At 40.1% G+C, this 26,284-nt stretch overlaps 3 protein-coding genes across 3 annotated transcripts in view; 1 reads left to right on the top strand and 2 right to left on the bottom strand.

Annotated features, from left to right (window-relative positions):
- Window positions 1-986: 986 nt before the first annotated feature.
- Window positions 987-10,306, bottom strand: LOC140947465 (hyaluronidase-1-like). The gene is made up of 6 exons (XM_073396578.1): window positions 9,491-10,306; window positions 7,804-8,169; window positions 7,303-7,539; window positions 5,966-6,305; window positions 4,547-4,826; window positions 987-2,671 (listed from the first exon to the last, which is right to left on the bottom strand). Exons 1-6 carry the CDS (start codon window positions 9,848-9,850, stop codon window positions 2,392-2,394), a joined length of 1,863 nt encoding a protein of 620 aa, XP_073252679.1. The 5' UTR covers window positions 9,851-10,306; the 3' UTR covers window positions 987-2,391.
- Window positions 10,307-15,582: 5,276 nt separating this feature from the next.
- LOC140936668 (E3 ubiquitin-protein ligase TRIM71-like) lies at window positions 15,583-18,107 on the top strand. The gene has a single exon (XM_073386162.1). It carries the CDS (start codon window positions 15,634-15,636, stop codon window positions 17,842-17,844), a length of 2,211 nt encoding a protein of 736 aa, XP_073242263.1. The 5' UTR covers window positions 15,583-15,633; the 3' UTR covers window positions 17,845-18,107.
- A 1,944-nt stretch (window positions 18,108-20,051) lies between these two features.
- Window positions 20,052-26,284, bottom strand: part of LOC140947443 (uncharacterized) — a 33,533-nt gene continuing 27,300 nt past the window's right edge. Inside the window, exon 11 of the mRNA XM_073396552.1 lies at window positions 20,052-25,898. Coding sequence (XP_073252653.1) covers window positions 23,275-25,898 — 2,624 coding nt within the window. The 3' untranslated portion in view covers window positions 20,052-23,274. The remainder of the gene's footprint in view (window positions 25,899-26,284) is intronic.

Genomic DNA, 26,284 nt, shown 5'->3' with positions numbered 1-26,284 from the left:
TCTCTTTTGGATTAGAACTGCCATCTCTCGTCCTTCTCCTCTTCCGCTTGACCCGTGCCCGTCCCAGCCCCTTGTCCTCCCCCACTTTTCCTTATGTGGGTGGCCTGTGAACTTTTTTAACGAGAGTTTTGCCTCGAGAGGCTAGTTCAGTTGAATCGCTACGAAGAGCTCTTAAGGTACGCAAAAACGGGCAACAAAAAACATGCAACTTGTTTTGCAACATCGCTGCAAAACGAGTTGAAAAGCGATGTTGCACGTTTTACCACCCATCTATCAACAACCTGATTTGTTGCAAGACAGGTTTGAACGTGGGTGGTAAAACGCACAACATCCCTATTCAACTCGTTTTGCAGCAATGTTGCAAAACAAGCTGCATGTTTTTTGTTGCCCATTTTCCGTACCTTAAAAAGCCATGGTTGATCAAAAGCAACACATGAACGATCTAAGACGAAACACAACTTATCGGCACTCAAATTGCCGCTCTGTGGATAGGTCAAGCTGGTTTTAAGATCCGCGCGCGCTGTTGTCACAGTCGTTGCGTTGTCTTTGCTAGATCTGCCCATTGACTAGCCTGCGATCAGCAGACGTATTTCCTGTCGTCGCTTCTCTCTCTCTCTTCGAAAAATAGCTATTTTTTGGAGGGAGACTGAAGCGACGACCGGAAATGCGTCTGCTGTTCCCAGGCTAACCTTTGACCAGCCTCCTCCCGAGGCTAATTCCCGCTGTCCGATTGAGTTTGGTAGGGTTTGTTGCGATGTCATATCCGAACTCGCCTTGGAACACTGGGAACGAGGCTGCTTATTGGCCAGTCTGTAAGGGTCATCGCCAAACAACAGTTCGTTTAATAATTACTCAAATGATCCAGGTCTATGGACGTGAATTGTTCGGATTCAGAAACCAGGAGGGTTATATGCTTCTGCAGAAATTCATTGGCGCAATTCATTACGTTAAGATATTTTACTAAACAAAGAGTACAGAGTGAAAGTCAAAACGCTCTTACTCCAATGCTGTTCTTTGCGCAAGTTTCATGTGATAGAAGGTCAAAACGCGCGTGATCAAAATACGAGTGATAGAAGGTCCAAACGAGTGTCATCGATCAGATTGAGTTCTAAGCATTCCATTCTTTCTTACTTGTTTACTTACTCGTTTGGAAGTCCAAACGAATTTGGCTAAATACGCGCCACGCATGCGTAATAGGAACCTGAAGAATAGCATCGCGGACACCTCTGGTCGCACGCAATTAACGTCTACTAGAGTATTGGCTTGTTCAGTCCAAAACCAAAAACAGAACCAAACTCCTTATACCAGCAGACACTGACAATTATACAGCTAGGTTAAAGACTTGTATTCGGTGAACAATACTTCTACGCCTTTTCTGAGTCTAAAATTATACAAAACAACTTTGAAAATAAACAAAATATGGAGAGAATGTTGAATTGTGGCGATGTCTTTCTAGCTTGAGAATACGTTCTTTCAAGCTCTGTTGATATATCAAAGGTTCTGCTGGTAGAGCTCTATCCAAGACGTATTACGAGTTGCAGTAACTCCAGTTGGGTAACTCGCAAAGGGGGGTACTAAACGAAACCACCAAGAAAGATACCAACGCACACTGGCGAAACCGCAATAAAGACTGATCAGAAAAACCGCAGATGTCAACGATCATAAAGAACAAATTTACGGATGTAATTAAAACGAGAAACGGAAAGCGGGGAACGAGCACGTGGAACGGAATCGGGAAAAATGAAAAATGGGAACAAAACCTAACTTGAACCCTAGACCCATCAGTAATATCATTTCCAATTCTGTTTTGTTCCCATTTTTCATTTTCCCGTTCCCCGTTCCCGGTTTTAGTACCATACCAAATTAACAAAACCCACGCTAATTTTAAAAAGAACTTACGGGTCGTCCTGTACGTTTTCACAAATGGTTCTAGGCAGTAAAATCTCTACACTTTGTGAAATATTGTGTGAAACAGGGTGCATACTTTTGTCCTTGTTCGCTCCTGGCTTTAGGTATGGGGGATGTTTCACAATTTTTACAACAGTGTGAACAGTATATAATTTGACCTTTTCTGGTAACGTATACTCTATATCTACCCCTTCTCACTAGACCACGGTTCGTTTTATATTCACTTCACATACGGCAGGACTCGGCTGAGAAGCCTGTGCAGACATGAAGAACGGTAAGCCAAATGGGCAAATTTTTTTTTCGGTAAAAACCAAAACCCAAAGGAAAATGCGACTATCGCTTATAAATCCGAAATACCTATCTTAAAAATGGCTAAAACCGCAAAAACTGTGGACCCTAACGCTCCCTCCTTGAGAGGCTGAACTGACAGAGAAATGTTCTCTCGTCGATCAGTGCGCTTTTCCCTCGCTTCGCAGCGCGTGATCAGTCTCCGCGAGGAATATCGTCGTCTTCCTCGTCTACCGCTACTCTTTTGCGAACATTGCAGTAATAGTAACTCATAATAAAAGCGGACGATACGAGGAGTGCAGAGCCAAGCGACACGCACAGGAACACCACGTACGTGTGCGGAAAGTGGAAACCACGCGAGAACGTGGAGGGACTTTCTTTCATGATCTCGCAGTCTGAGGACCCGGATGTGGATCCATTACAAAGTGTCAGCTTGTTAACAGCTCCTTTGCCTACTGTCTGGGTAAAACTTGGGCTGAAAAAAAAACATTAAAACTGGGCTTCAGAATTTGAATAGAGTTAAAAGCGTTTTGATTCAGTTGAAACCTGTTGTATGTCACAAAAGGTTACCGGTCATTTCGCAAAAAGTCCTTTCGCTATAAGTCATTTCGCTCCAGATCAAAGTCGACTCGCGCTGATTTAATTTTTGTATTAAACAGTCTTTGTCCTTCTTTTTTTTCGAAGATTAGAGATCGCTTACGGACTGTTTCTGTAGACTGTGTATGTATACAACTGCTAAACTGCAATGGTCTGTTTAGTCAACGTTGTTGCAAAATGACTATGTAGCGAGAAGACTTCAAAGCGAAATGTCCGCATACTTCAACTCAGAAGGAGGTCGGACACCTCATGAACCCTACACACTCAGGAAACTTAAAACTTTTTATTTTAAAGAAAACAGAAAAAAGACTAAATTAAAACAAGCCGGAGATCCTTTAACCCAGTTTAGTACATTTATCTCTACACTAAACTATGAGGAGCTATCGATATCAACAGCCGTTGTTATAAAGCTGGAAATTTCTTCCCAACAGGGTGCGCTCTCATTGGTTACTTCCAGGTTTTGCTTCCTGAGAATCTCAATGTTTCACTAAGATTCTCGGGAAACAAAATTAACTGTTTCCCGAGGGACAAGTCATTAAGTGTTTATTATTTTTTAGGTACCGTAAATCCTCTATTAAGCTCCCACCCCCCCACCCCCTCCCGTCCCCTTATTATCCTTCACTAATAGAATGATAGACTATTAATCAATCACAACAGTAAAACTTCGTGTGGACTGATCTGGGATGTTTGTTATCCACCAGTTGGAAGTCCGGATTTGTTTTTGATCCTTGGCTGTATGACCTCCAACTCTTACTAAGGTTTTCCATTTTGTAATCTAGTTCCTTATGGAGAACTGACATCATCGTGTTTGATAAATTAAATACGCCCCCCTCTCGAATAAGCCCCCTGTCTCTATTAAGCCCCCCATATGTGTTTGAAAGAAACATGCCCCACCCCCGCCCCGGAGGGCTTAAACGAGGATTTACGGTATTAATATGACGTTTCCAAAACAGTGAATAAAAACCATCCAAAATCAGCACTTAACCCTAATCACTAAACAAGCAAAAAACAATCACAGTTCTATTTTCTCACTTCTTTCCCTAGTAAACTGGCTTTGCTCAGATCTTTTTATTATTTCCTAGTATATAAGCTTTCCTTCTTCTTAAACAGAAATAATGAACGCTACGTCGTCTAAACCACCAGAAGAGTTTGACCTCCTGAGCCATAGCCACTGAATGTTATAGTGGTTTTAAAGTTGCATCCCATAATTTTAGCGCAAGAAAGGTCACTTGAGCTCCTGCTACAAAGGGCCTATACCCACCTCCTATCAATGCAGGCTATCGCAAAGGTGATATCTAGTTGCAGTGGCGGATGCAAAGGGAGGGTCCGGGGGTCCAGACCCCCCTATTAAACCTGACACTTGTTTGAGACTGAAATTCTTACATCGACAGGATCATAAATCACTTTTTAACTGGCTGAGTGATTTTTTAATAAAACGCACGTTGCATTTTGCCACTAAACTGAATTCCAGGTATATTCAAAAATGTAATTGTTTTTGGGTACCCTCCTATGATCCGTTCGCCTCTGCTCGCAAAGCAGTATTTTTCGCGAAAACGGCGACCGGCCTTCACACATTGAGAAACACGTGGTTGTCTCTGTGAGAAGAAATTTTCCACAAAAAATTCAACAGTCCTTTCTGAACCGAAGTTTGGACCTCCCCCCCCCCCCCCCCGGCCCCCTTCACCTAACCATAAAAAATTCCTTGATGCGCTCCCGAATTGGATGTAAAAGAGATTACTTCCTACATTTGTACCTTTCTGTCAACTGATCGTGAAAATGCAGACCACTCGTAGCCACAACTCCGCCCGCAGTAAATCCTTTTTGTTCCTTGGGTGCTTTGTTCACCTCCACAGCTGAATCTGATGTGGACTGTACAAACATTACAAAGTCTTTTGAGGAGTTTTTGTGACGAGAATTAAGAAATATCTTTTTAGTAGATCCGGAAGCATTGAGCAATGTCAGCTCTTTTATTAAGTACTGTCTCTGTACAGAGTTCAGGCCATGTCTTTGTGGTTGGTTTGTTCCATGTTGGTCTAACAAATCAGAGCACATTATGTTAAAAGATTTAAAGACTAGCAGAAAAAAAAAAAAACCGTTGATATTAATGCATCTGATAGAGTTAAATGTTTAGTGTTACATTCGAATTCTGCATCTAAAGGGAACTACATAATTGAATAAGCAAATACAAAAATGAATTTTTTTAAAAAAACTCATAATATAAGAAATCTCTACAAACAAAGTCAGCAGTATAATGACCGATACTCTTTACCCAAGTAATAGTAACACATATGAAAATAACCTCGACGTAATGAAACCTCGTTATAGCAAAGAAATTTTGCCAGTACCTTGGCCTTTTATTATATCAAGATTCCACTGTACAGCATAAAAGTAAATGCATTATAATATTCTAATGGAGACTGCAAAAGCAATAACTGTGAGATAACTCAGCCTGCAAGGAAATGCCGCCCAATAATGTTTTTTTTGGTGCAAAAATTGTTTCTTTCTTCAGTAGTGAATATGAATCTAAGTTATAAATAATTTGACTTTGGCTGGTAAAAAATTTCTCTACTTATTCACAGTGAAAATAGCCTGTGTAACAGGCACCTGTTATGCAATGCAGCCTTCAGTGAAATATGCCCTCAGTCAAGAGAAAGAGGTAGCTAGTTTGAATTGCTAAAAGAGCAAATGAGACATGCAGGCATGGATCTAGGATGTATGCCGACCGATTTCTTAAATGAGTGCTAAAAGCGCAAGCTTCTAGGGGGGATCCGGGAGGCATGGTCCCCGTGAAATTTTTTAGATTTTAACTCCCTAAAATCCCCTTTCCTGGGTTTCTAAGTCATTCAAACAGGATATTGGCCAGTTCCATGCTCCTGGGATGAAGCCTTGCAACTTGGAAAGTTTTTTATCTTTATTTAAAATATATCCACTATGTAAAATCTGACTGACTTCCGTAAAATGGTGGAAACCAGTGTGGATCTGCGCCTGACATGGTAATGATATTACAGTGGTCAGTGACTTGAATGAAGAACTATTAAAGAGATACATGGTGAAAGACCTGATAAACTGCTAAATTTCTCCTTAAAAATTTTGTCTTTTTAAGAGTCACTTGAGGTCTTAATCAATACAGCCTTCAATTTAGAACTTATAAAAAAAATCACATGCTTTGTACCTTCCTGTTGAAGAAGAGTGCTGTCCTTTCTAATGCGGGGGTCAAATTTTCTTGGTAACCCTTGACACGTCTGAGTGTACAAATATGGCTCCTCACTTATCCATTGTGAGGGAATTAATTTTTTATCCACACATCGTCCATGCCCATTACACTTGTTTTCACTGCATTCTTCTTGGCTGTGTCTCACAGACTCAAAGTAAGGCCCCAGCTTTGTCTCTATGTAAGTATTAATATCTTGGCAGACTTTAGGGGAGGTGTTCTCATCTCGCCTGTTCCCCCACATGACCACACCCGCTGCACCCATATCTGCAGCCTGGCCAATAGTGTTCTGAAGATCAACCTGATGAGAGTGGTCAGATGATAAAATTTTTAACCTTTGCTTAAACTCATTTTTTCAAAACCCTTTAGCCCCAATCATATTCACATAAAAATTCTCCAGACTGACCTCCATACATTTTCCCAAAAAAATTAGTTGAGAGTTAGAATCTACGTGATAAAAGATCAGAAAAGTTTCCCCTATTACAGTCAAGCCAGGTCAAGCGTACCCCCCAAGATTCCATTAATGAATTTATTATTCAAAAGTTGAACCGTTGGTAGTCGTAGATTTCAGATTCATCTCTGCATTCTTGCATGCTTAATGAGCTGTGAATTCACAAGTCAGGCAGGTTTGGAATTTCTACCAGCTCCCTGAATTGAAGTCTTCGAAGTAATTCTATCCCTTCAAAGATTTTCAATCTGATCAAATACAGAGAAGTTCTTGTAAAATATTCACTGCTCATTACGCATGCAGGAATGCTGATGTGAATATTTGATTCCAGCTACGGGAATGACTAACGGATTCATTTTTCAAATAATCAATTCATTAATAGAATCTTGGGGGGTACTCTTGACCTGCCTTGACTGTAAGTGATCAAGTTATTAATAATTAATTATTATTAATTATTTTTAATTCTCATAACCTTATCTCTTGACTATGTATGGATGTTGTTAGGAGAAAATTGATGTTGGTCATTATTGAGACTTGAAGGGTTAACCCACCTGCCTCTCCACCCCTGCTTAAAAAAACCTTGTTTGAAGCTAGTCGAGCCATTTTGTGGTCAAAGTCTACTAATAACTAGACAAGCATTGGTGGTAGTTCAAAAGGAACCGACAGAAAAGTTTTTTTTTTAAAGAGAATTAATTGTGAATAGGATTTTTATAGTTAGCATTGTCATCAATAAAATATGTGTGTGTTATCATTATTATTATTATTATTATTGTTATTATTATTATTATTATGATTTCATGTTATGTCTCTATAATAACTTAAAATAAAATACAAGAAAAATGTTTCTTACATCAGTGAGATAGTCAAACTCCAGCGGCTTTCCTTCATACAAATGACGAAAATAAGGAAACACAGGCAAAGTTTTTTTAGTCTCTTTTGAAACCAAACTTGCTAGTCTAAATGACTCTTCCAACCTTCCGTATGCAAATGCTTTATTCCAAGGTTGTTTGTCATAGATATAGAGAGAAGGATAAAGTGCGGTACTGCTTGCAAACAACCACTTCAAGTTGTCATTTATTTCCTTGTTCTAAAATAAAACAAAACAAAAATAAAGATCCTGTTATTGGTTTGATCATAACTTTTAACAAATGTCTCTGACCTAATGGCTGACACACAGTAATAGGACTTTTGACTCTAAAGATGACCACTGCAGAGGTTGTGGAAATGTCAGTTATTACTGACAACAGTCCTATTCAGGACTAAACTTACCTGGATGATCACATTCCATTTACTTATAAAGTACATTGTTTTAATTTTTAAATACTGTATAATTATCTTCTCAGTATATTACCTCATCAGAGCAGTGATAATTTGTCTCACTGGTACCAAAACAGTCTGGGAATCCATAAAATCCCCAGAGACCTTTCGGTCTTAGAGTTCTTGCTAACTTAATAGAAGTCTCCATGAACAGACGGGCAGATCTTTCAAACTCTTGTTTTGCTTCTTCAATTACTTCTTCCATTGACCATTCAGGGTTCTTGTCTTGAACAATATCAATTGATCTACTCTGATAAATCCGCTTGGAGTCAAAGTTTCTTTGCCATGTGGGCCGCCATCCTTCCCAGTCAATAATGGCCAGTCCTTTGTAGTTTGGGTCGGGAATTTTTTTGATAATGTCTTTTTTCATTTTGCTGAGGTGAGCTTGCAAATTTATAAGCTAAATCAATAAAACAACATTAGGGAGTGAGAAATAAATTAGAGGCAAAGATGTTGTTTGGTATCCCTCCTTCCTGAGATGCCTCTTTCAAAGCACCAAAAATTCTTGTACACACAACTCATTCTGATGGTTCAAGCTTTGTGATGGACACTGCATGGGATCCAAACATGAGCTCCTTCCTGTGATAATCATCTTCACACAGCTCTATACTTTTTTGTTTCTCTTAAAGGCTATGGTATTTTTGCCATTTTGAACAAGACATGAGTATGAATTTAGAGAGTAAGTCTAATAATAAATCTGGACTAAGAGGGGATGAGGGTACATACTTCCCAGGAAGAGAGCCGGTACAAACCCTGCATTGGTACTCCATAAAAATATGGGTATATGAAATGAGCCCTGGGTTTCTTTCTCTTTTGTTTAAAAACATTTCCTCAGATAATTTTCCTTATTTTTTTAAGGCATCTAATCCCCGAAATGCAGACCAAAGGAATTAAACTGAATTTGCTTTTTAAGCTTTTATATCTGAATTCAAATTTCTTTCTAACCCTGTGTTATCTTACCCCTGTTGTTCAGAGCAACATCTCTGGCTGATGTTCAATATCTTATGACAATTTTTTTACTCAGATGTTGGCCTCTTTCAAAATATTCTCCTCTAACGTTACACCTTTCTCCTGCTACTACAATTCTTAACGAAAACCCTTTTAATTAAATTTAACCCTGCAAAAGTAAGCATATTTGTTCTGTATCAACATGACAAGATCAAGCCCCAGTATTTCTTCACTAACAAAGATAAAAAAAAATTTAATGGTTTAAGGTGTTTAGAGGTTGTTGGCATAAAATCTGTCATTTGATCAATAACTGTTTCGACTCATCTCTGCCATCACTGCAATAATGTCCTTGACTATGCTATAGACATTAAACTTGATTAGCTTTTAACTAGTTATCACTCTTTTAATTTACTACTAGTAATTTAACTTGAATATTTGTTTTTACCATTTTAAAGTGTTTACATCTAACATGAAATCTTAATACAGGTATATATACGTATTTAGTGGCAATTGCAAGTCTGAGTAATATAACCTAGTCTGCAGTGTTAAAAAGTTGACACTTTCCCCTTACTAATATAATGACTACCTGTTGTCCACAGTTTATGTTAATCTTCAGACAAAAATAGTATTGTAATGCAAAACTGTAAGTAGGGAAAAAGTTTTTTTTTTATCGTGTTCATGTTTTGCCTACAAGGGAAGATCATTTAATGACCTGCAGCAAAACGATGTAAACATTAAACATTGCTCTCACTGATAACATTAACCTTACAAACCTGAGGCATTCCTCCATTATAACTTCTTGTTCCCTCAGGATTGGTATAGTAAGGATATAGGCCGAGCTGGGCATTGTAAAATACCGTAACAAACTTTCCATCCCAGCTTTGCATCGGATTCTCTAAAATATCAAAATCTCTCAAGTTTATGTTGATGCTGTAGTTGACAGAGCAACCACCAGTCGGGGCGTTCCATATCGCTACAAACGGACGGTCTTCTACGGGAAAATCCTCGCATTTACAAATGTGCGTGTCTTTCACCGAAAGGGCAGCGTCCAAATGAGAAATAAAAACCAACACAAGTCGAAGGTACCATGTATGAAGAAGAAGGGGCACGAAAGGACCCTGAAAAAGATACATAATTTGTCATCTTGTCTCGAAGAGGTCCTTCAGTAGATCAATCTCTCGGATGGTTGCGTTCGTTCGTATGTAGCCCATGATGTAAGAATTCCAAATACACAACATAGGTTAAATCGAGTTCCTGAGCTTACACATCCATGTTGCTACGTCTCAAAATAGTAAACAGTCCTCATGTGATGTGGCATTTTTGTCTTGAAACTTGATTCCTGCATCCCTGTAAAAGAAATGCAAAAAACTGTTGAGGTTGTATTAACAGAGGGAAACTTTTCATGATCCATGATCGAGCTCGGACCGAACGACCTTCGTTCGAAAACGACGTATCCCAGAAAATTACTCATGTAAGAACTAATGACTTAGGCTTCCATGAAGTAGAAAGAACAATAAAATGTTAGGGTCACATGGAACGAAAGAACAATGAAGTAAAAGGTCAAAATATTGAACAGTTTGAGATAAGGTTAATGTCCGCCATGTTGTTTTGCTTTTGTCATGATCCGCTGACCATATCACGAGAGCGATCAAATTTCCCGCGCTCTTTTCCTCTCTTTTCCTCGAATAAGCGCCCGCGCTTAGACTTGCCCACAAGTCGAACGCTCAATTTTTTTACGGGCGAGAAGCGCGAGCGGTAGATTTTTTATGTTTTCTGCGGCAAAAGCGAGCGAGAGAGCGAGAGCTCGACTTGTTTCCCCTGCAAAAAAATCGCATCAAGTGACGTCATTTTGGCGCGAACTATTTGCGTCCCTCTCGCGTGTGTTCTCCTACGAAAGCATTCAATAACTGTTTTCAAGAGCCTATCACTCCTGCTGTTTTATTATTCATTCAAAATAATCCCTAGTTTAAAAACAAGATAAGACATGGTTTTCTTCGGGGCACCGCTGGCTTTTTTTCGTGGCGTCGCTACGTCATTTTTATGTCTTCGTGTCGTCGTACCTTGTTACCTGGTTACCTGCATGGATAATAGAAAAACTGGATAGGAAACTGGCTGACGCGATCGATTCCAACATAGTTACACTCCCTCTTAAAACTGGAGTGCATACGTTCCTTGTTAGGTGCGCAATGTTGAACTTTCTACTCTGTGCTTGGTTGTTATTAGTGCCGGTGTTGATTTTCATTAGGTAAAACGGCGACTACCCGTAAACAAATCATAGCAATAAAAGGGGGTGGTAGGCCTACACGACTTTTACCTCATGCCAAATGCTGCTTATTCCAATAAAGTTGTTTTTTCGGGGCACCGCTGGCTTTTCTTCGTGGCGTCGCTACGTCATTTTTATGTCTTCGTGTCATCGTACCTTGTTACCCTGTTACCTTGTTACCATGTTATCTTGTTACGTTGTTACCCTGTTACCCTATTAAGCGCTATTGATCAGCACGTGTAAATACGCGCTATATAAATTGGTAAATTATTATTATTATTATTATTACCCTGTTACTCTGTTACCTTGTTACCCTGTTACCTTGTTACCATGTTACCTTGTTACCTTGTTACCCTGTTATCTTGTTACCTAGTTACCCTGTTATCTTGTTATCTTGTTACCCTGTTACCCTGTTACCCTGTTACCTTGTTACCCTGTTTCCTTGTTACCTTGATGCCCTGTTACCTTGTTACCCTGTTACCTTGTTACCCTGTTACCTTGTTACCTTGTTTCCTTGTTACCCTGTTACCTTATTACCCTGTTACCTTGTTACCTTGTTACCCTGTTACCTTGTTACCTGGTTACCCTGTTAGCCTGTTACCTTGTAACCCTGTTATCTTGTTACCTTGTTACCCTGTTACCCTGTTAGTACCCTGTTACCTTGTTACCCTGTTACCTTGTTACCTTGTCACCCTGTTACCTGGTTACCTTGTTACCCTGTTACCTTGTTACCTTGTTACCCTGTTACCTTGTTACCTTGTTACCAAGTTACCTTGTTACCTGGTTACCCTGTTAGCCTGTTACCTTGTAACCCTGTTATCTTGTTACCTTGTTACCCTGTTACTCTGTTACCTTGTTACCCTGTTACCTTGTTACCTTGCTACCCTGTTATCTTGTTACCTTGTAACCCTGTTACCCTGTTACCTAGTTACCCTGTTATCTTGTTATCTCGTTACCCTGTTACCCTGTTACCCTGTTACCTTGTTACCCTGTTACCCTGTTACCTTGTTACCTTGTTACCTTGTTACCTCGTTACCCTGTTACCGTGTTACCCTGTTACCCTGTTACCTTGTTACCCTGTTACCTTGTTACCTTGTTACTTTGCTACCGTGTTACCCTTTTACCTTGTTACCTTATTACCTTGTTATCTTGTTATCTCGTTACCCTGTTACCTTGTTACCCTGTTACCTTGTTACCTTGTTACCTTGTTTCCTTGTTACCTTGTTAGACTGTTACCCTGTTACCTTTTTACCCTGTTACCCTCTTATCCGGTTACCTTTTACCCTGTTACCCTGTTACCCTGTTACCTTGTTACCCTGTTACCTTCCTACCCTGTTACTTTGTTACCCTGTTACCTTGTTACCTTGTTACCTCGTTACCCGGTTACCGTGTTACCCTGTTACCCTGTTACCTTGTTACCCTGTTACCTTGTTACCTTGTTACCTTGCTACCGTGTTACCCTTTTACCTTGTTACCCTGTTACCTTGTTACCCTGTTACCCCTTGTTACCTTGTTACCCCTTTTACCCTGTTACCTTGTTACCCCGTTACCTTATTACCTTGTTACCTTGTTAGACTGTTACCCTGTTACCTTTTTACCCTGTTACCCTCTTATCCGGTTACCTTTTACCCTGTTACCCTGTTACCCTGTTACCTTGTTACCTTGTTACCCTGTTACCTTGCTACCCTGTTACTTTGTTACTCTGTTACCTTGTTACCCTGTCACCCTGTCACTCTGTTACCCTTTTTTTTTGTTACTCTGTTACCTTATTATTCTGTTACTTTGGTACCTTTTTACTCTTTTTTTCCTAGGGAAAGGGCGAATGCCATTAAACCTGAGCCTTGTGTAGTATTGACTGAATGCACCCAAACGTTACACCTGTTGTAGGACCCTGCCGCGTTGTTAAGTCATTTTACAAGGACGCCTTGGAGACTCAGTTTTTTATGCAAAATATTTGATCGTAAAAATATTGCCTAGAAATTTCGCTTACCGGTAGATTTTGTGACGGAAAGAGAGTTATCGGAAAATATTCCGTTTTCGTAAACCTTTGAAAGTCATTTACGATTTTTTGGAAAATCATGATAACAGTACGAAAGCCAAAAGAAACTATAACAGGCATAATCTGCCATAGGATTGAGACAGAGAGCCTTCGTTATGGTCCAAGCGCTGTTCTCAAAAAAGGAAACTTCTGTTTGATTTCCGTCAACAAGAACCCATAAGAAAAAAATTTACCGACGAAAGCTGATTGTTACTAATTAGGTAACCGGGTAACAAGGGGACAGAGTAACAAAGGCACAGAGCAACAAAGTAACAGGGTAACAGCGTAACAAGGTAATAGAGTAACAAGGAAACAAGGTAACAGAGTAACACGGAAACAAGGTAACAGAATAACATGGTAACAGAGCAACAGGGTAACAGAGTAACCAGGGAACAAGGTAACAGAGTAACAAGTTACCAAGCTAACGGTCAGAACAACAAGGTAACAAGGTACAACACAGTAACAAGGTAACAGGGTAACAAGGTAACAAGGTAACAGGGTAACAGGGTAACAAGGTAACAGGGTAACAAGGTTCCAAGGTAACAGGGTAACAGAGTAACAAGGTACAAGATAACAGAGTAACAAGGTAACAAGGTAACAGGGTAACAGGGTAACAGAGCAACAAGGTACCAAGCAAAAAAGGGAAGGTATAACTTCTGCAAGTAAAGTTGGTACAATATATTTCACCATACATCAAGTACCTGCCTAAGTATGTAGCGCAGTCAACGAAAGGAAGACCCGACGACACGAAGACATAAGAATGACGCAACGACGTCATAAGCCCATAGCGACGCCACGAAGAAAAGCCAGCGGTGCCCTGAATAAAACAGTACGATGAGTCGAGGGATGCGACGACTGGAAGACATGGAATCGACGCCACGAAGACAACAGACAATGACTCGAAGAACAATTTTCGAAGCGAAGAAGTGTTTACAAGACCACGAAATCCGAGTATCGATTTTGTCCTCGATCTGACGCCATAAACGTATGCCATCCGATCCAACATGGCGGCCAATACAAATCATACTACTTTGTTTAAAAAATCAAAAAATTAAATTTATTTCCTCTCAAATTTGGGCTGTAAGATAATTTTTGTGAGCTCTGTAAATTTTTGGCGTAGCAAGATTCCAACTTAGTGTCGGAAGCTTTGGTCACGTGACCTCTTAATGCAAGTGGCCTATTGCCTTTTATCGGCAAGTTTAGGAGATAAAGGGGTGTTGAGTACTGCAAATATTCAGTATGTCGTCTGTCCAGTTGTATTCTTGCGGTTCTTGTTATAATTTTAGCCAACAGCTCGCCTATTTCGCCTATTTCGACTATTTCTTCCTTCGTGAAAAGAGTAAAATGAACCGCCATCTGATTTTGTACTCACTACAACTCAACCTCGTCCCCAGGTCTTCTCGGTTAACTGTTCAGTTAAAGTAAACGATCGATAACTGAACACAGGTGGACAGGGGTGAAGAAAAACCGTAAAGGTGAAAAAAAGTGTAAAAAATCGATCATAATTAAAATAATGTTGGACCAGGACGTTATTTCATTATCCTGTCCCTTATACATAAAATTATTTTGTCAATTATCCCTTATCCCTTAACTTAGAGTGGTTTTCGTTTGAGTGTCGTAAAACCAAAACCAAAGTAATTACTCTGGCCAATCACATAGGACACAGACAATACATTGAACCAATCAAAACTCGAAGTAATTACATGTGGCTGACGCAAAGCGCGGGAAAATGCATGCAAGCGCGTCACAATTGGCTTTGGTTTTACTTCTGATTGGATGAAAAGGTGGCGCGAATCTTTTAAGCCAATCGCATCGTGTAGAAAGTGCAAAACCAATTACTTTTCGACACTCAAATGAAAACCGCTCTATTTGTCCAGTTATGCCTTATCCCTGAAATCCCTAACAGGGCCTCGGTACTAGGAACAGGCGATCACAGGCTCAGTGGCGACCAACGGCAACGGGAAATTTTTAGAAAAAGACCTAAAAACAACAACAAAGCATGAATGAAGCTTTCTGAGCCATTTTAAGCATTTTGGGAGATTGCTGGGAAAAATTTACCTGTTCCACACTCCCAGCAAGACTGATGGAAGAGTTCCCAGCAGGTAAGGTGCACCTACAACCTGCAATCTGACTTACTGGGAAGTGTTCCAGGAGAAGTATGTCCAGACATTACTGGCCAGTTTGGGTATGGTCATAGGGTAAATATAGAACCTATTCTAGACATGAAATCTCCTCAAACACCCTGAAATGTCTATTTCCCAGCAACACTATCCTTCCAAGGACATATTACTTTTTCCAAATCTCCCAGCCAGCAAAAATTTGCTGAAGAACAGATATTTTCATGTACTTTTAGGAACAGATCCATTAAAATTGGGGTGCCCATGCAGGCTAATCGTGATTGACTTCTTTTTTCGCGTGACAAATATTAAAATGCAATGAAGTGTTTCGAAAATGAATATGACCTGTAGACCCGGAAATGATGTAACTCTTCCTCTTAAATTCTAAGAAATCACAAGACGCCACGCTACACTGATTTAAAAGTCATTTCAGTCACTCCATATAACTCCGGTCGACTTGCACGGTATTGGTTACATTCGTCCGAACCTAAATCCAAGATGGATGTCCCAACTCTGATGTACAATCTAACGGAGGAAGTAACTTGCTCGGTGTGTATGCAGCTGTACACAAAACCAAAACAACTGCCTTGCTTACACATTTTTTGCCTTCAATGTCTGAACAACTTAGCTCGAACCAGCGCCCATAATGGCAAGATTAAATGTCCTCTCTGCCAGAGACACGTCGCTGTTCCTCAAACTGGCACTTTGGAAACTCTGCCTGATTGTTTTAACATGAAAAATCTCCTCGACATTCTAACCATCAAGGAATGCAACACTTCAAAGGTAACTTGTGGAAACTGCGAAATGAAAAGCGAAGAAGCTTCCTACTGTTTTCACTGTGGCAAATTCTGGTGCAGTGATTGCGTGAATGCACACAATATTTTAAGGGAAAACAGAGATCATCGTGTCCTTGCTCTCGTAGATTTCGAAGACAAGGATTTTCAGGATGTCCTCAAGCGTCCAGTGTTTTGCCAGAAGGAACTCCATGGTAAAGAAGTACTCAAGTTTTATTGTAAAGAATGTGATGTTCCTGTGTGTCAAACTGGTGTCATTATCGAACACAATAAACATGATGTAGAGCATTTGGAAGTTGCAGCCAGAGAGGTAAAGAACAGTATTACTTCTAAGCTAGATGCTGCAAGGGAGTCATCGAACACGATTAATCACAGCATGAAACAGCTGGAGGAAAAGGCCCGTTTACTGGAACATCGCTCGAAAGTTAATAAAGAACGGATACAACAAGCAGTGAACTCGCTCATTCTCACCCTTCGGGAAAAAGAGAAAGAATCGATTCTCGAAGTGGAAAGTCAGAAGATGAAGGTGTTAGAACAGATAGAGAAAAGTAAAGATGAATTATCGGCTCATTTAATCGAAAGGAAGCATTCCACGTCACAGATTGAGACTTTTGTTCAACGCACCCCGGCTGCAGAGCTTGTAAGGAGCAAAACCAACATGTATGAACTGTGTCAAGGACTCCTAAAGCCACAAGACATGCCGTCAACACCTGATATTAGAATCCCTTCCACGGTATTTTTCAAGAATGAAGAAATTTCTAAAATCCTCAAAGAATCAAGAATTGGGCACCTTGATGAAGTCGAAACTGAAATAGAATTGAAGCAATGCTCATTAGAAGGATCCAATGCAGGTACAGTGGGGTTGGAGTCACAGTTCGAAGTCATCACACGAAATTCTAAAGGGGAACAGTACCACTGCCCGGCGGACTTAATCACAGTTGACATCATTTCGGTACAAAGCGGGCACACTGTTGAGGAGGTCGAAATAAATGATCAGAAAAATGGCAGCTACATAATTTCCTACATTCCCAGAGAAACAGGAGAGTATTTATTGAGTGTTAGAGTAAACGAAACAGACCGCAGGGAATTTCCAGCCTTTAAAACCAAAGAACGTTCCTTCACGCCACTGAGATGTATCGGAGAACGATCTATAGAAGGAAAAAAACTGAAATATCCATGGGGAATTGCTGTGAATGACTCCGACGAAATCTTTGTGAGTGATATGGACAACAATCGCATTGTGGTTTTCAATGAATATGGGGAGTTTGTCAGGTCATTTGGACATAATGTTCTTAGCTGCCCAACAGGTTTGGCTGTTGATAACACTGGTAGAATAACTGTAATAAATAGAAATGATGGCAAAATACTATTATTTACATCCAATGGCGAATACGTTAAAACTATTTGCGATGGTCACTCACTCAAAGATCCCCGAGGAGTAGCGCTAGATTCTCAAGGAAACCTAATTGTGTGCGACTCAGGGAATGCCTGCGTTAGGTTTATTTCTCCCCAAGGAAAAATTCTTAAGACAATTGGGAAAGGTTTTGTTGTCATGCCAAATAACTGTGTGGTTCATAAAGACAAAATCTTTGTGTCTGATCGTGACGCCAATCTCATTAAAGTTTACACTAGCAATGGAAGATTTCTGTATGAGTTTGGACGATATGGAACTAAGGTTGGCGAGTTGAATAGGCCAACGGGACTAGCAGTGGACAAAACAGGTAATCTTCTTGTTTGCTCTTTCCATAACAACGCAGTGCAGATTTTCACTTTAGATGGTGAGTTTGTTACTCAGTTTGGAAAACATGGACAAGAATTGGGTCAAATGTGGAGTCCTTGCTCTGTTTCTGTACTGAAAAGTGGCCGCATCGTCGTTAGTGAGTTTGAAAACGACCGCCTACAACTGTTTGAATAACGAATCTAATCCAGGGCAATTATCCTTTACAAACAAAGATATACTTGTCAAAGTGAACTATTTCATTCAGAAAAATAGTTAGAACCATTGAGTGAAACAATGAAGGGACTAAGAAAAGGCTGATTAGTTCTGATTTGTTTGATCAGTAACAAAACTTATATTTCTGTACTTAAATATAAGTGAACAGACAGTTTTTTAATTAATTAATAATAATATTAAATAACCATAATAATTATAAGTTATTACTTTTGTAACTTACCTTTAGCTACTATAGATCACGTCCAATATGTTGTATACCTGTAGATAAATATTTTTATCTTTAGTGATAAATAGCCACAAGAAAAAGTACGGAATAAAAAGCCAAAGGAATTTTGTTTCAAACTTAGCAATATCATACTAATCAATTTATTGCATTGCATTCATTGCTCAATTTAACCCATTTCCCCCATACAGCCGTTTACAGGTGATACACTTCGCCCTTTTCTCGAAAGTCCGGGTAACCCAGGGCCCGAAATCAAATTTTTAAATCGAAATATAAAGAATAAGAGCGCGGGTCCTGGCGAACTGCTCCATTTTGTTTCATTAACTGATAGTTTTATCATGTTAGATGGAAAACTATTGAAACCTTTATCTTGCACGTAAACAACAACAGCTTTACGGGCCCGTTAATCATCGGGACTTTCGAGAAACAGGCCCCTGATCCAGATGGAAAATATTAGCTTGCGATGTTCGGGCAGAAAGCAAAATTTCCAGATATCTCTCCTCCCCTCTTTTTTCGCTTATCTTGCCTCATTCCTTTTTTCTCTTGCTCTTGGGCATTTGGTAGGCTTTATTTCGGTGGCAAAAGTTTTTAGGAAAGATTTTAGGATCTTAGGACTAGATGAAAGGAAAGGTAGGTGGGTAGGAACAAGATTTTCAAGGAGATTTTCAGGTCAATGTTACATAGTTTTTCGCCTTTTTCTCTGGTGTCCTTGACTGAATTGTGCTCATTCTGGTATGGTTTGAAAGATCTCTTCACTCTGCACAAGTAAGCGGACAAAGTTATCCTTGACAATCAAAACTGATGACGTCACAGGCGGTAGAGAGGACGTGGATCCGCATTGGCAGTTACGGGCTGCTCAGGGGCGAATGGGTTAAGCTAATTAATTAATGAAGCTTGTGGAATGTCCACCAAAATGCATCTTTAAAAATGGTTCTGGTTTGAATGAGAAAAATGATGGTTTCCTCGCCAGCTGAGCTCACGAAAGAAGCAAAAGCTGAAGATCTTATTGTTTACTACACAAAGCAAAAGCTGTGGCATCTTGTTTTGGAATTGCTAGCTTGTGGTTTGAAAAATAGTTGGGAATATTTGCGGGGAAGAGCTTTCCTTCCTTTAGAAGACTCGTCCAGAGGGTGGGACCTTCCCTGGATCTTATGTTCACCCACTTATAACAACTCCCTGGCAAAAACCCTAAACTATGTTCAGAGACAGCTCCATCCAACGAAGCTCAGTTTTAATATTCAGGGAACAAACTTAAATAATTATAGGCCTTTTTCAAAAATACCATAAGACTCTTTGCTGTCCCTCCAAAATTTTATATAACCATAAAAAATTTCTTTCTGCAAAATTTTAAACAACGCTTTTAGAGAGGAGAAGTCGTTACGTTGCCATGGTAGCAAAGTTTTTGGGTGACAACAAACCGATAAAGTCACTTAAAAAACTATTCGCACTATTTCAAACTCAACTTCATTTAATTTGGCAAATCTTGGCGAAATTCTTTTTGGGACGTTATCTATTGTTATCTAAGTTTAGAAAAAGAAAGCGACGATTTTTGTGTTGTGTTCACCTACTCCATAAAGCGGGCTCGTGAAATTAGGAAGTTTCATGTCGTAGTGGTGCAACGACGCCAAAGAAATGTACAAAATAGCGTGATACTCGTAAAAAGTTGTTGTTTGTTAATATAAACATATTATTTTTCGCCGTTCTCCTTGCCGTCGCCGTCGTCGTTGGTTTTGTTGTCATTCAGAAATAGTACTACCATGGTAACGTGACGTCACACTTCTCCTCTCTATTGTAAGGTAACAGAAGGTTGAACGTTGCATGACATAACAAAATTTTGCTGAGGCGATTTGAAACTCCATTCACTGAAAAGTGAGTGTTTTTCGAAGTGACCTGTTTCTCTTTGGGAATAGTCATTAAATCAGTAGATAATTCAGCCACACAATCATTCATTTATATCTTTTATTGTCTGTGATGGACATCCAGGTAATGTTTCTATGAAATAATTTCAAACAAATTGTAACTGTACAGCGGTATATTACATCGGCGGGTTGTCATGGTTACTCCAAATTTGCATGAAAGAACCACTGACCAAAGCGATTGAAGTTGCCTGCTACGAGAATAGTTCACTCGTTGTGAATAAATGTTCAAACAAGGATGAACGAGAAACCTGTAGATCTTTTAACGTACATTCCAACGATGAAAGTATGCGTGCCTTCCTGACGTGTTCGGCGGCACTCGTACTTTAACTCTTAAATAAACTAGACTATACTCTCTTAAATTAAATTAATATGTTTCTTAATATAAATTTCTTCAAGTTTCGAACGATAGTGGCCGTACAATGCCACTTTTCCCATATTCCTAATTAGCAGCAATTTCTTTCATAAACTTTTAACTTAAACATTGATCCAAGTAGTCATTTTCATATTATGTTCAACAATCACTTCACAAGTATAACGATTCAGTCACACTTTCGTGACGAATTATGAAGCGTGACAATTTCATTTCAAAATTGGATTGGGGGATTGCGGCGTATATCCTCTAGTAAATAAAATATATGCTCGAGTACCTAACTTAACTATATCAAGTGGCCTTTTAACCAGACTTTAGTTGACTGTGGCTACAAAGGAGGCTTCAAAGAGCTTATAAATACCCATTAAACAATAGTCAACTACTTTTCAAATCGATAAACGTCTTGAATATTTACAAGACCCTCATCTGCCTTCATTTTCAGCCACTACCGTGACGTTAAATTTGATTAACAGTTTTTGTTTGCTCATGAACAAATCGCCCCAAATTTTATGTGACCAACGTAGTTGCCGATAAAGTAGCGTGTTTGACCAAATTATGACAAATGCGTTTGACCAAATTATGACTTTAAATCAGCCCTTGAAGCGTAAAATTGAATACTATGTACTATATGGCAATAATGTGTAACAATCCTATAATTCCAAAAGCTCGTTTGCACTTATTAAGTTTAGCGTAGGACAACATTTCCCCCCATTTATGGGAGCAAGGACTATCCGAGTGTCACAATCATACCTAGGACCCAGTCTGCAAGAGATTGTGAGACTTACAGGTACGCCGCTAAAGCAAATGCGAAAGAATAATGCAAATGCTGTTTATATACAACGATCCCCACCCCACATTTCAAGGGGAACTGTGTTAGGGAAAGGCGCACGATTTCATCTTATGTATTATGAAAAACACGTTGCTTGCATCATCAACAATAGTCTTTGGGTTTGCTTGCTGTCCTATTTCAGAATACATGGCGTAAGTCTAAAGAACTGTTTTTCTTTCAAAGGTAATCAAATTCACGTATACATGCATTCACTTATTGGCCTTTTTCGAGCTAACGAGTCAGAGATAGGTCGGTGTTGTTTCGAATGGCACCATGGGATCTTTTTGGGGACACTATCGCCTTTTTTTGGTGTTTATTACGCTAGGGTTGGTATTCGTTTGGGCTCTTCAAGTTCCATGGCTTTTTCCACGAACTTTTCCAGTTTTCCATGACCTTAGGTTTAGCGGTCACTTTCGAAAATGTTCAAAACTATTCTTGTTTTTGTTGATTTTTGTATTTAACTCAGACACAAACAGACACATACTCTGGTGTCGACCAAAATGCATGCCGTTCACGCTATTAATAGGCCATTTATGAGTTCCAAAAACTCTCACTTCGAAAACGAGTCTTTGTCCAAAACCTTTCTTGTGAAAAAAAGTTTTCATATCAATGACTTCGCACTTAACCTCGCTTTCAAACAGAGGCTTGGGGCAACTCGGGAATGGCTTATTACTTGTTTTTATCTTACTTTGACATCTGCAGTAACTAAACGTACCAAAAATAGCTTCAATTTTGCAGGACTTTCCATGACCGACAATTAATTTCCACTGTCTTCCAGGCCTGAAAAATGAAATTCTTAAATTTCAGGAAACCGCACCCAAAATTAGTCTCATGGTTCAATTCAAAACGAAACACCAACGCAGTTCCAAACGTAATTCAACATGGCCAATAAGGACAAGGAAAAAATCTCTTACGAAGGACACATGACGTGAAGTAGGGCAACAAACCAAACAATAATAAAATGTCTTTTCAAAGCAAGTACCAGTAAATAGTATCTTGACTAACAACGTATCCCTTAGAATACGCATGAAAGCTACTCAATAGTACTTTCCAATGATTGCAGTGTTTATGTTTTCAAACCAAGTCTCTGGATGAAGTTCTCAAATTTGACAATTCATATAAACGACGCGACTGAGATAACGTTCAATTAACGACCGAAAAAAGGATTGGATTTTTTTGTTAAAAACGTTTGCTACCGTTTGAAGTGTCCTAACACAAGTCCGTCAACTTATCTTTGACGTGAAAAGGTTGATTTAGACTTTCTCTGCACTCGTCTAGAAAGTCGCTGTCACATGAAAAGCATAAGCCTAAACCGATGAGACCTAATGGATTTATGGATAAAGGTTTACTAGCATTGGAAATTCGAGTGCCCTTTATGACGAAAATCGTGCAAATTAATTACTACAAGGTCCAAAGAGGCTTACGTCGAAGATAAGTTCTTAGTAATAACTAACACCTCTGTGCTTGTTTCCTAAAAGTTCTCTCCACAGAACGTGGAGAAAAACAACAAACGACGCGCTGTAAGCGAAGAAATGACGAGGCCAAACAGCTCGTCAATGTCCGACTATTAAATACGATAATGCAAATGCATGAATGCATGAGTACTTCCCATAAAGCCCTTCGGTCTCATCTCATCGCCTTTATAGGCGACAACATCATTCGCAACTTTAGATCCGAGAAGGAAACTGGGTCTAGTTAACTTACGCAAGGGGGAGAACTGGCCAATAGCTGACCAGCGCCTCCCCAGTAACCATCCCAGAAACACTTGCGGGGCCACATTTCGGAACCAGTCCCTTTAATGATTCTAAAGCGGTGAATTGCGATCCAGTGTATATTATAAACTGAGCCCCTTTGCCGCTAAACAGTCAAATGGACCAAAAGCACCTGAAGAGCGGGAAGGAAAACAAAGAGCTTAAATCATTTAAAAAGCAAACTTTCCTTCTTTTAAAGGTCCTACCGCGTCGTTTTCTCCCCACGACGTTTTTTTGCACCACGTGACTGTTTAGCTGCAAAGAGCTCATTAATAGTATTCTAAGGTGGTACAAGCCTTTCATAGTTTGGTATCGTCTGAATCGTTTTCGTCGCCATGAAGTTCAAGAATTTCCTCAAACGCAGCTGTTACAGCTTTTAAGATATCCATCTGACTTCTTGTCAATTCCTGCTTGTCCTCCAAGCTTGCGTTGACTTTGCAACTGTCCGAGGGGACGCTTAGAGAGGTCTTACTGTCTGATTCTGGATCTGCGGCAGGGAGGAGGTGGCCATCGCATGGTCCTTCTGAAGACTTACTCGAATGATCCCGATTGGTCCCGATTGACTCCACGGGTTCGGTTGAAGTTGTCCCGCGGCTATCTTGAGTTATACTTGTCCAGTCATCCTCATTGTTTCTCCCAGAAAAGTCTATCGTATCCTCTGGCGTGGTAAACTCCTCGTCTGACGAAGACTTAGTAGAACAATCCGTGTCCCGTTCTGGAGACTTTTTTGGAACATCAACGTTTTGTCGAAAGTCACTTGATGAGTCCAAGTAAGTGGTGGAATCGGAGACACAGGACCTAGCCAAGTCGGATGGCATTTTATCAGACTGTTCACACGAGTCTCCTCTATAGGTTTTATCCGTTGTGTTTTTCGCTTGGTTTGTAGTTTCTGTATCACAAATCACGGTTTCTTGATTGGAACTTTCCCCATTACTTTTGGAAGAAGGATGCCTTAATTGTGGTGTGTCCTGAACAGTTTCTTTCCGTTTGGGTTCGTTAGATATTTCGGTGACGAGAGTATCGCGATTATCACAGGCAGAAGTCGAGGCAATTTCAAGCCCTGGATCTTGCCTTGGGACGGACGCGATTTCCTCCACTTGCAGCGTAGCTTCATCCCACGACTGCGCTTGTTCACAAGCACAGACTGTTGACAAAATATTCTGTTTAGAGTGCACTTCCATGGAACATTTAGATTCAAGCGGTGTTGATGTGACAAACGAACCGGCAATGAAAACATTTTGAATTGATCCGCATTTTGGAGAACTATTGCCAGATGAGGGGGTGAGGTCACTAGTTTGAGCCTCCTTGATTACATCAGAATCGCTGTCATTGTTTTTAAAGCAAGATAATTGCAACGAAGATTCTTCTATTTCATTGGTTCTGATTGTAAAACGGTTTTCTTCTGACAACGCAGTATCTTTGCTTAGATGTTGGATATCACTAAAAGCAGTCTCTTCCATTGAGTCCTTCTTCTCAGGAGCACTGAAATTCTCTTCATCATCTTGGGAATCGTCAATGGGTCCTTGGGTAACAACAACCCTCTCAGCTACTTCCTCGGCAACATTCTCCACAGGAGACTCGCCGACGAGTGAAGCCGAAGTCTCCCGATCAGTAGCCGACTCAGCGGTAGCTGAGATCTGCATGCTGGTCTCGACAACGGATTCACTAGTGACTCTGCTTCCTACTTCACTCCAAATCTGCTCGTTTACTTCTTGAACGAGATAAAATGAGCTGGAACCGGTTTCAACGGCACTCACACAGTCGGCGTGAAGCAAAGTGGGTGCGCTTTGAACCGTGTTATTATCATCTGCGTGCTTCTCTTCAGCGTTTTCATCTCTTAGTAGTGTTTGGCCACTTGACTCGACAACATTGGCGTATGTACTACAAACGACTTCATCTGATTGTGATTCATTTGTGGATTTTACATCATCAGTCTCGCCTGCAAGTCTGCCTCCACGCAGGTCAACTTCAGTGCTGTTTTCATTTTTGTTTTCAGCCAAAGTATTAATTTCATTCTCGTCCTCTTCGCCTAAACTTTCTGCCAGCTTCTCAAGTTCCGATTCACCACAGATTCCTGAGTACGGTCTGTACATATACTCATTATCCTTACGTTCTCTGTCCCGCAAACTGATTTTCTCAAATTCCGAGGACATCTCCATCGAAGGGCTTCCAAGTTCCTTTTCCACATTGGTCTCTTGAGCGACTGAACAGCTGGCCTTTTCCTCCACAAGATCTTCTTTCTTATGCAAGCTATCTTGAGATCGAAAGTCAAACGCCTGTGTGACATTCTCGTAAACATGATAGAGTTGTTGTTGAAACTCAGGGCTCCTTTCAGCCATCGTTGATGCAAATGCAAGGAAATTCTCGTAAATGTGACTCAAGTCCTCGATGCTCGAAAGTCTATTCACCCGTTTAAAATTGCTATCCGAATTTCCCGTTTCCGAGAACGTTCGGTCTCTGAAGTCACCTTCGAGATGAACAGGAGCCGAATGATCGTGACTCGGTTCCAAAGCAGATGAACTCAATTCATCTTCGTCAACTGGTTTTACGTTCGAGAAACCAGAGTCATCTTCGAGAAAGACCGGAGCCGAATTTTCATCTTTCAGATCTAAAGAAGAGAAACTGGATTCATCCACTGGACCAGGTGGATTTGAGCCTGATAAACCGGCTTTATCTTCGAAATGGACAGACGTCGAATGCTCGTCTTTTTGTTCAAAACCGGAGAAACTGGATTTATCTATTGGATCAACTGGCTTTAAGTCTGATGAAACAGAAGTTCTGGCGCCTTCCTCTGAACTGATTCCTCGCATAAATACGCTGTCTGAAGACCAGAGAGACGCTGTTTCTTGTAAAGAGGGCGAGTCCATGGTTAGATTCTTGGGATTTTGAAGATCTGGAGAGGTTACGTCACTTTCACTGGATACTGCAAAACACATAGAACAAAAAAATAGATGAAAACCCCTTGATACAAAATGTCATCCTCCGGAGTTGCTTTCACAAAATAGCTTGGCTTATTTGGTTCCCTGTAACCCTAGACAGACCTTCAGTCACAAAAAAATGTGATACCTCAGTGATCATGCTCACGTGACGTCACAGCGGCCATAATAGGGCGCTTAAGCAAAGGAATTTTTGAGTGACGTATGTAAATTGGAAGTGAGGCGATCCCAATTAAATTTTGCCCTAACGTTACCAAATTTGTATTGCTAAATGTCTTTTCTCTTAAACAAGTGATTTAACCGAAAAATTGGGCAAAACCAAGGCCCAGGAATGGAAAAAGACCACTTCCGCTTGACGTGCGTACTCAAAAAC

The sequence above is a fragment of the Porites lutea genome, chromosome 1, assembly GCF_958299795.1.
Source record: "Porites lutea chromosome 1, jaPorLute2.1, whole genome shotgun sequence".
Lineage (NCBI taxonomy): Eukaryota > Metazoa > Cnidaria > Anthozoa > Scleractinia > Poritidae > Porites > Porites lutea.
This window is presented reverse-complemented; position numbering and strand designations above follow the sequence as displayed.

Bases quoted from the DNA above. Each gene is read 5' to 3' on its own strand.
- LOC140947465 (XM_073396578.1), bottom strand. From the start codon at position 9,850: ATGTATCTTTTTCAGGGTCCTTTCGTGCCCCTTCTTCTTCATACATGG. The intron at 7,540-7,803 runs GTAATATACTGA...GTTTTATTTTAG, and splicing joins ATTATCACTGCTCTGATGAG to AACAAGGAAATAAATGACAA. The intron at 4,827-5,965 runs GTACAAAGCATG...CTGATTTGTTAG, and splicing joins CACTCTTCTTCAACAGGAAG to ACCAACATGGAACAAACCAA.
- LOC140936668 (XM_073386162.1), top strand. From the start codon at position 15,634: ATGGATGTCCCAACTCTGATGTACAATCTAACGGAGGAAGTAACTTGC.